The 17,419-nt window shown below is 51.9% G+C and overlaps 1 protein-coding gene across 1 annotated transcript in view; it reads right to left on the minus strand.

The window, feature by feature from the left end:
• Window positions 1–10,387, minus strand: part of LOC119966523 (protein mono-ADP-ribosyltransferase PARP14-like) — a 152,591-nt gene extending 142,204 nt beyond the window's left edge. Inside the window, exon 1 of the mRNA XM_038798364.1 lies at window positions 10,179–10,387. Within this exon, the coding sequence (XP_038654292.1) occupies window positions 10,179–10,359 (181 nt within the window). The 5' untranslated portion in view covers window positions 10,360–10,387. The remainder of the gene's footprint in view (window positions 1–10,178) is intronic.
• Window positions 10,388–17,419: the final 7,032 nt, after the last annotated feature.

Here is a 17,419-nt window from a genome sequence, read left to right on the forward strand (position 1 = left end):
CTTGGCATCCACATTTGACAGTGAAATCGGCCTATGCAACCCACACTGCTCCGGATCCTTATTCCACTTCAAAATTAGAGAGATCGAGGCCAGCGACATCGTCGAGGTGAGCATGTCCCATTCTGTTGACTCGTTAAACTGCCTTAAAAACAAGAGCCCCCAAACCCCCAAGAACCTTTTATAAAACACCACAGGAACCTTGTAAGGGAACGGGGGGGTGGGGGTGGGGGTGGGGTAGTGTTCATTTGTGTAGAGTAACATTGCCCATGGGTGGGGTTTGTGGGGGACCCACAAGATCACTTGAGATCGGGGCACTTCCAAAATGGGGGATCGAGGCCAGCGACATCATCGAGGTCAGCACACCCCACTCCATTGGCTTGTTAAACTGCCTTAACAACAAGGGCCCCAAAGCCCCCGAGAACCTTTTGTAAAACACCACTGGGTATCCGTCTGAACCCGGGCATTGCCAAGGCATTTGGGTGGCATTGCCAAGTTAGTGGGAGCACTGTTGGGGTGCCAGGTTGGTAGTGCAAGGGTGCCAATGCTCATGAAATGAGGTGGAGGGAAGGTTTGACGGATGGGGGTGTGCAAGGCAAATAAGTACGGGCCTCTGGGAGGTTGGGAGAGTGACGAATAAGGTTCTGAAAGGGGGGTTCCTGACAGGGGGCTGGGGATCGTGTTCATTTGTGTGGAGTAACATTGCCCATGGGTGGGGGTTGTGGGGAACCCACAAGATCACTTGAGGTCGGGGCACTTCCAAAATGGAGGTCCGATTTTGGAGTTCAGCCCCCCAGTGCTGAAAACTATTCTGGTGGGCTAAGCTCGTGAGAAACATTCCAAGGTCCAAAAAAGTGACTAAGTGTCTTTGGAAAGAAATCGGGAACTTGCTGGCAGAGCCGGCAGGAAACTCAGATTGCTACAGTGCAGAAGAGGCCCTTCCCCCATCGAGTCTGCACTGCCGCATGAAAGGCCCTGACCTGTCCACCTGATTCTACTTGCCAGCATTTGGCCCAAAGCATTGAATGTAATGGCATGCCAAGTACTCATCCAGGTACTTTTTATAGGATGTGAGGCAACCCACCTCTACCACCCTCCCAGGCAGTGCGTTCTGGCTGTTGCCACTCTCTGGGTAAAAAGGTTTTCCCTCAAATCCTCCCCCTAAACTTCCATCCGCTCAGTTTGAACTTGTGTCCTCTCGTAACTGACCCTTCAACTAAGCAGCTGCTCCCTATCCATCGTGTCCATGTCTCTCATAATCTTGTACACCTCGATCAGGTCGCCCCTCAGTCTTCTCTGCTCCAGAGAAAACAGCCCAAGCCTATCCAATCTCTGTTTATAATTTAAATGTTCCATCCCAGGCAACATCTTGGTGAATCTTCTCTCCACTGCAATTACATCCTTCCTATAATGTGGCAGCCAGAATTGCACACAGTACTCCAGCTATGGCCTCACCAAAGTTCTATGTAACTCCAACATGACCTCCTTGCTTTTGTAATCTATGCCCCGAGTGATAAAAGCGAGTGTCCTGTATGTCTTTTTCACTACCCTATTAACCTGCCCTTCTGCCCTCAAGAGATCTATGGACAAACACACCAATGTCCCTTTGTTCTTCGGAACTTCCCAGTATCAGAGCTTTCATAGTATACCTCCTTGTTAAATTACTCTTTCCAAAGTGTATCACCTCACACTTTTCAGGGTTAAATTCCATCTGTCACGTATCTGCCCATTTGACCATCCCGTCTATATCTTCTTGTAACCCAAGACACTCAGCCTCATTGTTAACCACCTGGCCAATCTTTGTGTCATCCGCAAACTTACTGATCCTACCCCCCACATAGCAATCAACTTCATTGATATAAATGACAAACAGTACAGCACAGATCCTGTGGTACGCCACTGGTCACTGGATTCCAGACACTAAAGCAGATGTCAATCAGCACCTTCTGTTTCCTACTACTAAGCCACTTATGAATCCATCTCATCAAATCACCCTGTATCCCATGTGCATTTGCCTACTTAAGTCCTTAATAACTCCCTGAAAAACCGACCACAAATTAACTTAGAAATGTTTCCATTGAATTTCTCCCTTGTGTTTTTATTCTGCTCCTCTCTAAAGGAATGAGTCTTTTGCACTCTTTAAGGCACTATCAATTTGAATTCCTAGTTTAATAACTTATGTATTATACATTGTATTCCTAGATCTCTTTGCTCCTCTGCCCATTAGTTTTCAACCTTCCAAAGCATTTTAAAAGTGGCCCTGCCCTTTTAAGCAAAATTATTTGCTTTTTTCAGATAAGCCCCTTCCAATAAGGAAATTGGCTCCTGAGATTTAAAAAGCTTGCCTGATTTTGGGTTACATTTGCGCTGTACAAACTCTGATTTGTTGCACGACTCTTTTTGCAGGCTCGGGAGGAGCAGGATTGCCCCTCCTGTATCCACAAAAATAATGTTGTCTCCAGGCAATTTATCTTGCGATCAAGCAAGGGGATGCACAATCAATGGGCACGAAACATAGATGAAGTCCGAACGGAAGGCTTTAATGAGCAAGAAGTGAAGCCGGCAGCAGAGGTACAGGAGAATGGCTGGCTGCCGGGGACTATACCCCGCCTCGTAGGCGGAGCTACCTTCCTCTTAGCCAATCGGAGAGGCACTCGATACCTGGGCCAATGGGCAGTGAGTCCTCTGCACCAATGGCAGCTCACACTCCCAAGTACCGTAATACCCCTAGTCATACTACCACATTCACCCCCTGTTGAGAAAGGAACCGGGGGGGAAGGGGGGGGGGGTTTACGGGGAATGTGGACATGGAGGGGGGGTTATCCCGTGAGCATGTGAGAGACTGGTAGTATGACTAGAGATGTTGGATCGTACCATTTCACTGATGGCTGCCCGCTGGCCCGCAACTATTTGCAAAATACAGAACACAGTAACTATGTACAGTTGGGGGAATGGGAAAAAAAATAGAGAACAAGCAAAAACAAGAGTCCATCAACAGTTCACATGGATTCGATCAGCTGACCGGGTGCCTTGGACGTCCTGTGCAACCTGCGGAGCTGCGCCGGCGACGTTGGAGTGGTGGTCGTCCGTGACTCCGGGAGCGATGATCCTGTTCTTGCGGTTGCGTCCGTACCCCTACTCTGAGCTAGCGGGGGCCAGGCCAGGGAGGGTCGTCCTGCCCACTAGGCAGCGCGTGTAAAAGTGTCGGTGGGGCCGGGGGGGGGGGGGGGGGGGGGGGGGTCCTGCCGGGAGCAGTTGGGGTGTTCGGGGGGGTGGGGAGGATGGCGCCTGGGGGTGGGGGGGTGGGATCCGGCGGGTGCCAGGTCCCGTAGGGAGACCGTGTCCTGTCGGCCGTTGGGATACTCCACATACGCGTACTGCGGGTTCGTGTGGAGTAGCTGGACTCTTTCGACCAACGGGTCCGACTTGTGCACCCGCACGTGTTTCCGGAGCAGGATGGGCCGGGGGTAGCCAGCCAGGTCGGGAGCGTGGTCCCCGAGGAAGACTTCCTAGGAAAAACAAGAAGGCGTTCGTGAGGCGTTTGGTGAGTGGATGTACAGAGAAGAGACCGGATAGAATGGAGGGCGTCTGGAGGACCTCTTCCAGTGGGAGACTGGGAGATTTCTGGACCGTTACCCCTGGGGTTGTAACTGGTCAACCTGCTGGAGGCGATGCCCCTACTGAACAGGAATTGCGCAGCTCGTCACTCATAAAGGAGGACCCCCTATCGTGATGAATGTAAGCGGGGAATCCGAACAGGGAGAAAATGGTGTGTAGGGCTTTAATGATGCTGGTTGTGGTCATGTCGGGGCAGGGGATGGTGAACAGGAAGCGGGGGTACTCGTCAATTACGTTGAGGAAGTACGTGTTGCGGTTGTTGGAGGGGAGGGGACCTTTGAAGTCTATGCTGAGACAATCAAAGGGACGAAAAGCCTTTATCAGATGCGCTTGTTCGGGGTGGTAGAAGTGTGGTTTGCACTCCGCGCAGATGTGGCATTCCCTAGTCACTGTCCTGACCTCCTCGATGGAGTAGGGCAGGTTGTGGGTCTTTAGAAAGTGGAAAAAGCGGGTGACCCCCGGGTGGCAGACGTCCACGTGGAGGGTTCAAAGGCGGTCCACCTGTGCGTTGGACAGGGTATCGATGGCTCAGTTAGCTTCCCAGGACGATACAAGATGTCGTAGTGGTAGGTGGACAGTTCAATCCCCACTGCAAGATCTTGTTGTTCTTTATCTTGCCCCTCTGTGCGTTGTCGAACATGAAGGCCACTGACCGTTGGTCTGTGAGGAGGGTGAACCTCCTGCCGGCCAGATAGTGCCTCCAATGTTGCACAGCTTCTACTATGGCTTGTGCTTCCTTCTCGACCGAGGAGTGGCGGATTTCGGAAGCTTGGAGGGTACGGGAGAAGAAGGCCACAGGTCTGCCCGCTTGATTGAGGGTGGCTGCAAGAGCTACATCGAACACGTCGCTCTCGACTTGGAAGGGGAGGGACTCGTTGATAGCTCGCATCGTGGCCTTTGCAATATCCGCTTTGATGCGGCTAAAGGCCTGGCGGGCCTCCATTGACAGGGGGAATGTGGCTGATTGGTTGAGGGGACGGACTTTGTCTGCATAATTGGGGACCCACTGGGCGTAATATGAAAAGAAGCCCAAACAGCACTTGAGGGCTTTGAGGGAGTGGGGGAGGGGGAGCCCCATCAGGGGGCGCATGCGTTCCGGGTCGGGGCCTATTACTCCGTTATGCACTACGTAGCCGAGGGTGGCTAGACGGTCGGTGCTAAACACACTGGTTTAGCTCACCGGGCTAAAATCGCTGGCTTTTAAAGCAGACCAAGCAGGCCAGCAGCACGGTTCAATTCCCGTACCAGCCTCCCCGGACAGGCGCCGGAATGTGGTGACTAGGGGCTTTTCACAGTAACTTCATTGAAGCCTACTCGTGACAATAAGTGATTTTCATTTTCATTTCATTTGTTGTAGGTCAGATTCAGGAGTTTTGCGGTTCGGAGAAATTGTCGGAGATTGGTGTCGTGGTCCTGCTGATCATGGCCGCAGATGGTGACGTTATCGAGATATGGGAAGGTTGCCCGTAAACCGTATTGGTCGACCATTCGGTCCATCTCTCGTTGGAAGACCGAGACCCCGTTTGTGACACCGAAGGGAACCCTTAAAAAGTGGTAGAGTCGCCCATCTGCTTCGAATGCAGTGTACTTTCGATCACTCGTGCGGATGGGGAGCTGATGGTAGGCGGATTTGAGGTCCACCATGGAGAAGACCTTGTACTGCGCGATCCTGTTGACCAGGTCAGAGATACGTGGGAGAGGGTACGCGTCCAGCTGCGTAAACCTGTTGATAGTCTGACTGTAGTCTATGACCATCCTATTTTTCTCCCCGGTCTTTACCACCAGCAATTGTGCTCACCAGGGGCTGTTGCTAGCCTCGATGACCCCTTCCTTCAGAAGCTGTTGGACTTCGGATCTGATGAAGGTCCAGTCCTGGGCACTGTACCGTCTGCTCCTGCTGGCGACGGGTTTGCAATCCGGGGTGAGGTTTGCAAACAAGGAGGGGGGATCGACCTTGAGGGATGCGAGGCTGCAGACAGTAAGGGGGGGGCATAGGGCCGCCTAATTTGAATGTTAAGTTCTGGAGGTTACACTGGAAGTCTAACCCCAGGAGCGCAGAGGTGAGAGAGGACGAATAGCTTATAGTTTTTAAACTCCCTCCCCTGGACCATGAGGTCCGCTATGCAGCACCCTGTGATCTGTGCCGAGTGCGAACCGGAGGCCAGAGCGATTTTTTGTTTAACCGGGTAAACAGGAAGAGTGCAGCGTCTTACCGTGGTGGGTTGGACGAAACTCTCTGTGCTCCTGGAGTCCAGCAGGCAGCTTGTCTCGTGGCCGTTGAGGAGGATCTTCGTGGTCGCTGTGGAGAGTGCGAGGCCGCGACTGGTCCAATGTGACTGAGGCGAGTCGTGGCAGAAACTCAGAGTCGTCATCAGGCAGGGAGTAATCACCTGTGGGGTCCTCTGTGCCGATCCAAGATAGCGGTGCCCATCGGTCGCACATGGTGGGGGGTGGACAAAATGGCGGCGCCTGTTCCCCGCACGTGGAGTCGGGGGTCCAAAATGGCGGAGCCCGGGGATCGCAGGTAGTGGTGGAGGGTGGGGGCAGCGAGGTCCACGGGCTGCACGGGGCCCCTGAGAGTGGGGGGGGGGGGGAACTGCAGCGACCACTTTAGATTGGCAAACGGCCACAAAGTGGCCCTTCTTGCCGCAGCCCTTGCAGGTTGCGGAGCGTGCCGGGCAGCGCTGACAGGGGTGCTTTGCCTGGCCGCAGATATAGCAGCGGGGCCCCGCGGGTTTATCGGGGCGCCCTGCGGCGCATGCCTGGGGGGGGTCCGAGTCCGTGGGGGTGAGAGTGGTCGCGTTCCATGCTGCCCAGGGGGCCACTGCGTGGTCGGGAGCGTACGCGCGCGAGTTACGATTTGCAACGTCTAGGGGGGAGGCGAGGGCCCGTGCCTCTGTGAGGCTTAAAGTCTCTCTCTCCAACAGTCTGTGGCGGATCTGTGAGGGCTGCATACCTGCAACGAAGGAGTCTCTGATCAGAAGTTCGGTATGCTCAGCAGCAGACACCTGTGGGCAGCCGCAGTTCCTGCCCAGCACGAGGAGGGCACGGTAAAATTCGTCCAGAGACTCACCAGGTATCTGCTGCCTCGTGGCCAGTAAGTGCCGAGCGTAGACTTAGTTCACCGGCCATATGAAATGTCCTTTAAGCAAGTCCATAGCCGCATTGTACTCTGTCGTGTCCTCTATGACGTGTACACGGCAGTGCCAACGCACGAGTGGAGGATGTGCAATTTCTGTTCCCTCGTTGGGATGTTTTCGGCTGTGCTCAGGTAACTATTGAAGCAAGCCAGCCAATGCTTAAATGCTGCTGTTGCATTTGCTGCGTGAGGGCTGAGTCGGAGACATTCCGGCTTGATGCGAAGCTCCATCCTTTAAAATCTTGCTAATTAAATTGATGCACAATCAATGGACACGAAACGTAGATGAAGTCCGAACGGAAGGCTTTAATTAGCAAGAAGTGAACCCGGCAGCAGACGTACAGGAGAATGGCTGGCTGCCGGGGAACACGGGTTCTTATACCCCGCCTCGTAGGCGGAGCTACCTTCCTCTTAGCCAATCGGGCTGAGAGGCACACGATACCTGGGCCAATGGACAGCGAGTCCTCTGCACCAATGGCAGCTCACACTCCCAGGTACCGTAATACCCCTAGTCATACTACCACACAAGGACAGCCATCTGTGAGGCCTCAATCTGCCAAGCTGCATGCTTCACCTATTTGACACTCCAAAACTCACCCTAAACAAATGAGCTGGAGCCTCTTCACTGGCAGACCAGGCAGCATACTCTGATGACTGGTCATCCAAAAGCCAAAATCAACCCCATTCTCGTATGGAAATAATTTCATACAGGACACAAGGAGATTCATTTTCATCTTTACTCCATGGTAATTTGAAATTAACAAGTAAAATTGGGCTGCTTCTGTAACAGGATCCACCACATTACTATTCCAACATTGAAGATGAAAGATTACCATAAGATTTCCGAGACACCTGACTTCACACAGTCCTGCTGCCCCGGTTTCCCATCAATTGCTACATCTCAGGGGATTTTCTTTTTGGTTTGCATTTTCTCCATGTTCTACCAATTGATATTCATTGATCTAAGCCACAATGTTAGAAGCATAACAGTATACAGCATGGGAGGATGTTGTTATCCAACTTTACTATCATTATAACACTGCTCCAGCTGCCAAGCAGTTTCTGGGAAACAAATCAAATGACAGCAAATGAAACTGAAACTTAAATCATCTTGTTTTTAAACTAGGATTAGCATTCCCAGATAAAAAGGCAAGTTGGAAGGTAATTTCAGCCGGGGAGGGGCGGCTTACACAGGTCATCAATTTTTCTCTGTCTGACATCAGGCACTGCAAGTAAACTTGAAGCTGTGGGTGGGTGTGGCATGTGTGGTGTGGAGAGTGGGGGTGGGAGGAAGTGGGGTGTTTTGTTTTGCTGTTAGGTTATGTGAAACTTACTGACAGGAACTGAGCATTTTTGTTACTGTTTCTGAGCTACAGCCAGCCAGATTGAGACCGGCTGTTGAGCAAGTAGGTCTTCGGCACCAAGTGGGAAACAGAGACAAGGAGCGAGATTCTCCGACCCCCCACAGGGCCACGAAACGGAGGGGGGGGGCAGGGGGGGATTATAGGATTTGCCAGGTTTGGGGGGGGGGGGGGGTTGTGGCAAGAAGGGCATTTCAAGGTGTGGAGCAGATTAAAGGCCTTGGAATCCTTAGGAAGTGGCCAACATTGAAAAGGTCAGAGGGGGAAATCGATGGCTTTGGGGAGAAATTAGAAGGATTGGTGAAGGAACATGGAAGAGATCAGGGCCGGGATTCTCCCCTACCCGGCGGGGCGGGGGGTCCCGGCGTAGCGGAATGGCACCAACCACTCCAGCGTTGGGCCTCCCCAAAGGTGCGGAATTCTCCGCACCTTTGGGGGCTAGGCCCACGCCGGAGTATTTGGTGCCACGCCGACTGGTGCCAAAACCGGCGCCAACGGCCTTTGACACTCGCCGGCCGGCGCCGGGACTGGCCGAAAGGCCTTCGCCGGTTCGCACATGCGCCAGTGCGTCAGTTGCCGCTGACGTCACCACCGGCGCATGCGCGGTAGGGGGGTTCTCTTCCGCCTCCGCCATGGAGGAGGCCGTGGCGGCGGCAGAAGAAAAAGAGTGCCCCCACGGCACTGGCCCACCTGCCGATTGGTGGGCCCCAATCACGGGCCTGGCCACCGTGGGGGCACCCCCCGGGGTCCGATCGCCCCGCGTCCCCCCAGGACTCACTTTAACCCAGGGGCCCGCTCGCGCCGCCGATCCCGCCACCAGCAGAGGTGGTTGAAACCACGACGGCGGGAGAGGCCTCTTAGCGGCGGGACTTCGGCCCATCGCGGGCCGGAGAATCGCCGTGGGGGGCTCGCCGATCGGCGCAGCGTGATTCCCGCCCCCACCAATTCCCGGGTGGCGGAGAATTCCGGCCACAGCGGGGGCGGGATTTCCGCCAGTCCCGGGCGATTCTCCGACCCTGCGGGGGGTCGGAGAATTTCGCTCCAGATGTCTGAGTGTGTGGGTGGAAGCAATGGGGATCAAGGAGGGCTGAGAACATTGGAAGGGTCTCAGGAGGAAATCAACGACTACGGGGAAATCAAATGTTAGGTTGGAAATTATAAAGGTCAGGAGAGGTGGTAGACACCAGCGGAGAGATCAGAGAGCTGGTGAAAGAGGAGATCTGATGCATGTGGGGAATATTGGCCAAATCGGAGATGAGATCACTAGCATTTTGGGAGACCCAAAGGGATGTCCTTTGCAGGGGATGGCTGAAGTAGTAAACTGGGAGTTAAGCAGGAAAGCACTCCACTCCCTGACTCACTTTAACCAAAGGATTATTTGAGCCCTGAGAAATCCAATGAGCCAGGCTTAAATTTCAAATGGTAGGTAATTTTGAGGCTACTGGCCTCATTATAATATTTGAACAAGCAATCAACATACTGCGGGGTGGCGCGTTGATTGATCATTCTGCCTCTGTTAAAACTAGGAATGGGCAAGTTTCAGAATACTGTATTTACATGCCAGCTTATACAAACTCACTCATTTTTGGTTTAAATTCACCCAGATATTTGCTTTTTTTTTTGCATTTGGTGAAATTATTTCTGATACTTCAGTAACAGGAAACAATTTTATTAGACACACTGCCTTCACACTGCCTTCAAGAGTTTAGTACTGTGGCCCACAGGAAGGTGGAACTATTTTCAGGGAGTTTCTATTATAAACAATTAGTTCAGTGATTATATGATTCTAAAGTCATTGCATTAAAATTATTTACTCTTTCAAACTTTAAGCAATGTGTTTAATCTTACATTATTATGAAAAGTCTACAGATTTGTGTTAAAAATTAAACTTAATTTGGTTCCCCAAGGTTATTTTTTACTTTCTGTTTCATGTTTCATTTCCTCAACTATAAGAAATTGGTTGTATAATTTGAATTAATCACCATGGTTTATTTTATATTTTTACCACCAACTGCTCTGCATTGCCAGAACTCAAAACAAATAAAATGTAAAATAAAACATACCGTCTGTTTTGAAGAAAGTCACCACAGCATCTCCATTTTCAACAATTGTAACATCACATTCCCCACCACCTGACTTCTTCTTGCTTTGAAAGTAGGCAGCTAATTTGTTTTCAATTCTTTTTTTTGTAATCTGTGAAAATCCAGTAACCAAGACAGCAAAACCACCACCTTCATTAGCCATACTGCCTTAACTGATCCAGAACTAAAAGGGCAGCTTCTTTTTATAAGGAGGAGTGACTTAAAAACATGAGTCATCCGATGAAATGCCTTGTTAAGAATATGCTACACAACATTTCTTAAAAAGTAACCGAACTGAATTTAGAATCAGGCTTAGAAAATAAATTAAATTCTTTATGGGGAAAAAAGTCTCAGCAATATTGTGAATTCTAATATTATGGGAAGATATGTTTGCTTCTTTAAAATTGTTTAATTACAATGGTTTTGTTTCAGTTTCACATGATGCTTTTCCAGTAATTGCATCCTTTTACTTTAAACTGAAACTACAACAATGCAGGGTTTGTGCAGGGTATATTTTCATTGATTTAAAGTTGTCTGTTTAATCTCACCCCCACAATCCAAAAAGATGTGCAGGGTAGGTGAATTGACCACATCTTTTTATTAAAACAATAAAAATTTTATACAAGGCCAAACGGTACAAACACTAATTTTGCATTGGAGAAAAAGGGTAGCCTCCCCTCAGTACCAACGTACGGGGACGGAGACGGGGGTGGGGGGGAGGACACTCTGATTATTAAAACTGTTCACAACACAGTTGTACCAAAAACAAATGGTACAAGCACTAAACTTTGCGCTGGAGAGACCAGATACCCTCGCCTCTGAACCAACAGAGGGGAAAGGAAGGGGAGGTGGTGGGGATAGAGGGGAAAGGATGGTGGTGGGGAGGGAGGGAGTCAGGATATTGCTGGAGGGGGGCCCAATAGGGCACGACCCAAACCATCTATGGAGGCAAAGTAACAAAAGAACCTTTAATTATGATGTGCCAGATTCCGGGATTCCCCACAGTGGGTGAGGGGCAACACAGTGTCAGGCACGAGTGAGCCCTGCACCTCACTGCATAGAGCCTCATGTGCACCCTCCACTCCCGACAGTGGGTGGCTGACAGCCTTCAGATAGTTGCCATCCAGGCCTGGATCCTCCACTGCACATGAGTGCAGCGGGCGATAAGGGCCCACCAATCAACACAGGGCCTGCTTTGATCACACCACCAGGGTCATCGACAGGCAGGATCACCTAAAGCTCCTCCCCCGAGAACAACTCAGGAAACCGCTCTAGGATGGTGGCAGAGGTGCCCGAAGACAGTGGTTGGGATTGAAGGTCTTCCAAATCATAACCCGCTAAGAACCCAAGAAGCAGGGGGTTATCGCTGTTCCCTCCACCGAGAAATTGGACCAGTTCAGGGTGCTAAATTGTACTGGGTAGAACGGGCCCCCTAGGGTCCCATCCGATCCTGAAGCACCCTGCTCGGGGGGTGGCAGCGGCAGCTGCTGGGATTTCCACACTATCCCCCTACCGCTTTTCTTTCGGGGTCTGGTCCTGACATCTATGGGAATGAACCTGGAGTGACACCATTTGTGGGGAAGGGGGGTTGCATACAAGGGAGAGCTCAATCTCTGGAGGCCCCTTCGGGCTGACTCCTTGTCCCTCAATGCTTCGCTCCAGAATTTGTGGCTGGGACAGAGCACCTTCTGATTCGAGGTTGCATACCTCACTACCGCCATCCACAGGAGCCTGCACAGAAGTGTCGCCAGGCTCGGCATCCGATGGCGAAATGTCACCAGGCTGAGGGTGCTGCTGGGTGATGGTGGGGTGAGTCGTAACGGTTGCACCCGAGCCAGTAGCCAGGGGAAATGGGTCAGTCAGGGTCAGAGGGTCAGAAGGATCCAGACCTGCCCACTTGCGAATTGCACTGTGGGTCTACTTCTCAGCCTTTCGGCCATGCCGGTGCCCCCTCACCTCCACGCCAGCAGCCAAGGTGTCAGTGGGTGCAGGCATGGCTCCCCACCAATGGGGGTGACTTGCAAGGCCAGTGAAGTAGAGGGGACGGTGGCACCATCAGCAGAAGCCTTAGAGATTGTGGTGAATGTATTATACTAATAATCCACCAGTGTATTTGTATCTGTGCTGTTGCACTTGTATTTGTATATTTGTATCTGTGCCATACTGTTGCCCTTGTGGGCTTCTCCTATGGGTCATTGTTCGGCATTATCCATAGGGGAACATGTTGGGGCATGTATGGGTTCCGCCCATGGCTCCTCCCCCTTAAAGGGAGGTATAAAGAGCAGTCGACCTGCAGGCAGTTCTCAGCATTGGTTCAGTCGCAGGCAGGCACTGTTCTAAGTTGATTATAGCCACGGTTTACTTCTACTCATGTCTTGCGTGAATTGATGGTCGCATCAGAGATGTGGCAATTCTTTCCAATATGCCCCACCTTTTTGCACGCATGGCACCGCACGCCACCCGTGGACCAGAAGACACGGTAGGTTTTATCCCCAAAAGGGATCTCAAAAGCCCCTCCCAGGACCTCCTCCCGGGCCAGGCAAACAAAGGTCTGGTTCTGGATGGAGAAAATATGCTTGACGGTAGGGTCTTTGAGGCCGAGCTGGAGCAGTACCATCTCAGACCGTACCTTCCCCAGTTAATGGAGGTGAGTGGGGAGGAGCTCCGTGGGAATAAAAGGCAGGACATTAGAGAGAATAACTCTCTCAGCAGTTGCCTCCAGTGGGTCCACCGCCAGGTAGATCCCGCACATCCTGAGCCCTTTTTTCCAGGGTGAGGTGGATCGCCCGCTTAGCTCTCAAAAGGAAGACAGCCTTACTATACACCTTCGAGGCTACAACTATGGCCAGGGCCAACAACCCCGGCCACAGCACAGACGGAGGCCTCGATTGGCATGGTGGGGTGGGCGTAGAACTTCACCCAAACTTGGATTGATGTGGCAAAATGGTGACCTAGTCCTGGGAACAGTGGGGAGGGTGGAAGCCAGCACTCCCGCATAGGTGGCTGTAGAGGGTCCCACCACCAGCGTAGTCACCGCTGCTGCCATCCCGGTCAGTGGTGGACGATAGGGGAGAAAGGGGAGGGAGAGTAACTGAAGGGAAGGAGAGGGGTGGGAAGGCACAGGGAATATGGGGCACAGGGGGACGGACCGCAGTATTCCCCAAGTACAAGGGAAGAAAGGGGGAGGGAGGAGCAGGAAGGTAAAGCACAAAAGGACAGGCCGGTGCCCAGGCAAGCCAAGCGGGCTGGTCCCCCAAAAAGATCTTCGGTCCACCAGAGGGTCGGTGGGGGACAGAGACTTCAGCCCAGCACGGGCCCAGCAAAACATCCCACAGATATTATCCCGTCTCAGCGTAATCGGCAGATGAAAAAGAAATATCTCTCCTCTTCGGCACCTTCCAAGTGTCGCAGCAACCTCCTGTTTGCTGGGAGGCCTCAGGAACTACCAAACAAGATGAAACAAGCAGCAAACTGTAAACAGTCCCATGATGAGCGGCACAGGGGGACCAGCCCGCTTGGCTTTCCTGGGCACCGGCCTGTCCTTTTGTGCTTTACCTTCCTGCTCCTCCCTCCCCCTTTCTTCCCTTGTACTTGGGGCATACTGCGGTCCGTCCCCCTGTGTCCCATGAGGGGCCTCACGGTAGCAAGGGGCCTCACGGTAGCATGGTGGTTAGCATCAATGCTTCACAGCTCCAGAGTCCCAGGTTCGATTCCCGGCTGGGTCACTGTCTGTGTGGAGTCTGCACGTCCTCCCCGGGTGTGCGTGGGTTTCCTCCGGGTGCTCCGGTTTCCTCCCACAGTCCAAAGATGTGCGGATTAGGTGGATTGGCCATGCTAAATTGCCCGTAGTGTAAAGGTTAATGGGGGGATTGTTGGGTTAGGGGTATGTGGGTTTAAGTGGGGTGATCATTGCTCGGCACAACATCGAGGGCCGAAGGGCCTGTTCTGTGCTGTACTGTTCTATGTTCTATGTTCTATGTTCTATGAGATGGCCTATTTTCATAGTTTTCAAATAAAAGAGGTTCTGAAATGGGCCAAGCAGAATCATGAGGTGAGGTGGGAAGGCAGTTGTATTCGTAATAATCAGGATGTCACGGTGGAGTTGGCAGGAAGGTGTGCGGCCCTTAATAAGGTGAGGGCAGTGCTTTATAAGAGTGGACTACATTTTGGGGAGTCACGCATAACTCCAGGGACCATTTCTCAAAGATGGCAGAGGAGGCAGAGGCATTTGTGACAGCTGAAGAACTTGAACTGAACTGAGGTTGGAACAGAAATTTTATTGTTGAGGTTTTGAGGGGCATTGTTCAAACAAGTTTTGTGTTTTCTTGCATTTAATGTCTTTTGGCGCCCTCTAGTATCTTTGTACATAGTTCTGGTTAAATGGAAATAATGTACAGCGCCTAGGACCCGGGTTTGGTCCTGGCCCTGGCTCACTGTCTGTGTGGAGTTTGCACATTCTCCCTGCGTCTGCGTGGATCTCACCCCCACAACTCAAAAATGTGCTGGGTATGTGAATTGGCCACGCTAAATTGCCCCTTAAAAAAATGTAATTTAAAAATTTAAATTATGTTTGGGGATTGCTCTTTTTAGCTTGGTGGCTTCTCTCCTATTCTCGAGTTTCTAAGGGGATGGATGGTGGCACAGTAGTAGTGGGTAGCACTGTTGCCTCACAGAACCAGGGTCGCAGGTTCGAAAATAGGTCCAGACGGCAGAATATTAGAATAGTGGGTCTGCCAGAGAGGATAGAGGGCAGAGACCCAACAGGCTACATCACACAATCCTGACTCCATCTTCACCCAAACTCCTCCTGATCCCGGCACCAGCCCAACATCTTCTCCACATTCACTGCCCAATTGTAGTAAATCCGGTTTGCCAATGCCCAATTGTAGTAAATCCGGTTTGGCAATGCCCAATTGTAGTAAACCCAGTTGGGGGGGAGAGCGCAGAACAAAGAGAAGCAAAGAAAAGGATGAGATAGCGAAGCAGTACAGACATAGGGCTCGGTGGGCATGGGGCAGGGCGAGGAACCAAGAAGGTGCCGCAGCCAACCACTCGGGAGGCCATCAGGGCGAAGGGAAACCCCGGAGTGCAGGGGCGCATCCACGTGGCGTACACACAGCTGGCAGCAACACTGGGTGCCTCCTGGATAAAAGGAAACGCTGGAGCGCTGAGGCCCGACCCCATGGTGAGAGCGGCGACCCTGGCCATTTTGGACGGCCCCCTAGCAAAGGGAAGCTCCGAAGTGCAGGGGAGCATCCATCAGGTAAGTATGGGTGATCCCGCAGGACCAGGAGGGTCAGAAACCCCCCACCAGGATTGTTACCCGGAATGTAAGTCTCAACGACCCAGTGAAAGGATCCAGAGTGTTTGCCCACCTAAGAAGCCTAAAAGCAGACATAATCTACCTACAAGAGACGCACCTGAGAGAGAAGGACTGACTGCTGGTAAGGAAGGGCTGGGTGGGACAGATATACTATTCATGCTAGGGGACGAGGGCTAGGGGGGGCAGCAATATTAATTAGTAAAAGGATGAGGTTTACGGAAACCAAGACAGTTACGGACCCAGGGGGACGGTACGTCATGGTCAGCGGTGTCCTGGAAGGGGCACTGGTCGTACTGGTAAATGTGTACGCTCCCAACTGGGACGACACAGAATTCATAAAGAAGACCATGGCGATTCAGACTTCCGGTGGCGTAGGTCGCACATTTGGTGGCTCCCGCTTGGGTTGAAACTTTGGACCTTTTCCCCCGAATTTTTGTTGGATCTGAAGTGGAAAATTGATGTTGGATACAACTTTGACGAGGAATCCTGCATCAGTGCATGGAGAAGCGGACCAGGAGTGCTCGCAAAGGAAGAAATAGGCGAACGGACAAGGGTTGGGCTGAGGCTGCAATGGGAGAAAGCATGGCAGAGGACCAGAGTTCTGGCTTGATGACCCAGCGGTCGGCGGAGCAGTTGATGCAGTTTATACAGGAGGGCTTCGCCAAGCAGAAACAGGACTACTTGGACCCGATTAAAGAGTCAATTGCGCAACTGGAACTTAGACTGCATGCTCTGGATCGAGCAATCCAGAAAGTGGAGAAGGCACTGACTGAGCAGGAGGAGCACCAAGCTGAGTTGGAGGTGGGAATGTTGAGAGACCAACAGAAAAGGCTCCAGGAAAAGGTGGAGGATCTAGAGAACACATCCCACCAGCAGAACCTAAGAATCGTGGGTCTCCCAGAGGGCTCCAAAGGAATGGACGCAGCGGCACACATTCTGGGTATGTTTGAGAAGCTACTGGGGGAGGGGACGTTCACCCGATCCTTGAAGGTGGACAGGGCGCTCGGAGCGCTCTCGAGAAAGCCGCGTGTGGGTAACCCCCGAGAGCAATGGTGGTGAGATTCCAAGCTACCTTGACAAGGAGCATATTTTACAGCGGGCCAGGCAGACACGGAGCTGCAAATGGGAGAACAGCATCCTGTGTATATATCAGGATCTGAGTGCGGACGTGGCCAGGAGAAGAGCAGGGTTCAACCAGATAAAATTGACCCTTTTTAAGAAGAAGGTAAAGTTTGGACTACTGTACCCGGCCCGTCTTTGGGTTACGTACGAAGAGCAACATTTCTACTTCGAGTCGCCCGAGTAAGCAATGGACTTCGCGCGAAGGAAAGGGCTGGTAGTCTGGAAAGGACTGAGGTCTTTGAACTGAACTTTGCTGCAGTTACTCATGTGTTTTTGTTTCCGCGTCTTTCAGTTCTTTTATAAAAAGAACATTTTTCATCTTTGGACGTTACTTATAATGCCTTCTTTATTGATTTGGGGTCTGTGGACGAGCTGCTTGAGTTAAAATTTGCATTTGCACTGATGGGGGATGGAGGTGTAAATGTTAGATGTTTGATCTTCTTTTTGATGTTCTTTGCGTGTTTCTTTTGGGCAATTGGGTTGGAATTATTTACGTTTGCATATATGTGTCCGAGCCCCGGGGGTGGGGGGGGGGGGGGGGGGGGGGGGGGACAGTAGGTGTGAAAATGCCTGGCACCACGGGTGGGCTAGCTCACTGAAGCGCAGTGGGGGGTGAGCAGATGGTATGCTTGTTTGAGGGTGCAATGTGTATAGTGCTGTTACTAGGGGGGAGGGGGACATGTTCTGCTGATGGGGAGGGACTTTTGCTGTAGGACAATAGGGAGGTCGGCGACGGAGGCTGCCTGGGGCGGGCCTGCGGATGCGTGGGGCGCAGGCT

Source organism: Scyliorhinus canicula, chromosome 5 (assembly GCF_902713615.1).
Source record: "Scyliorhinus canicula chromosome 5, sScyCan1.1, whole genome shotgun sequence".
Classification (NCBI taxonomy): domain Eukaryota; kingdom Metazoa; phylum Chordata; class Chondrichthyes; order Carcharhiniformes; family Scyliorhinidae; genus Scyliorhinus; species Scyliorhinus canicula.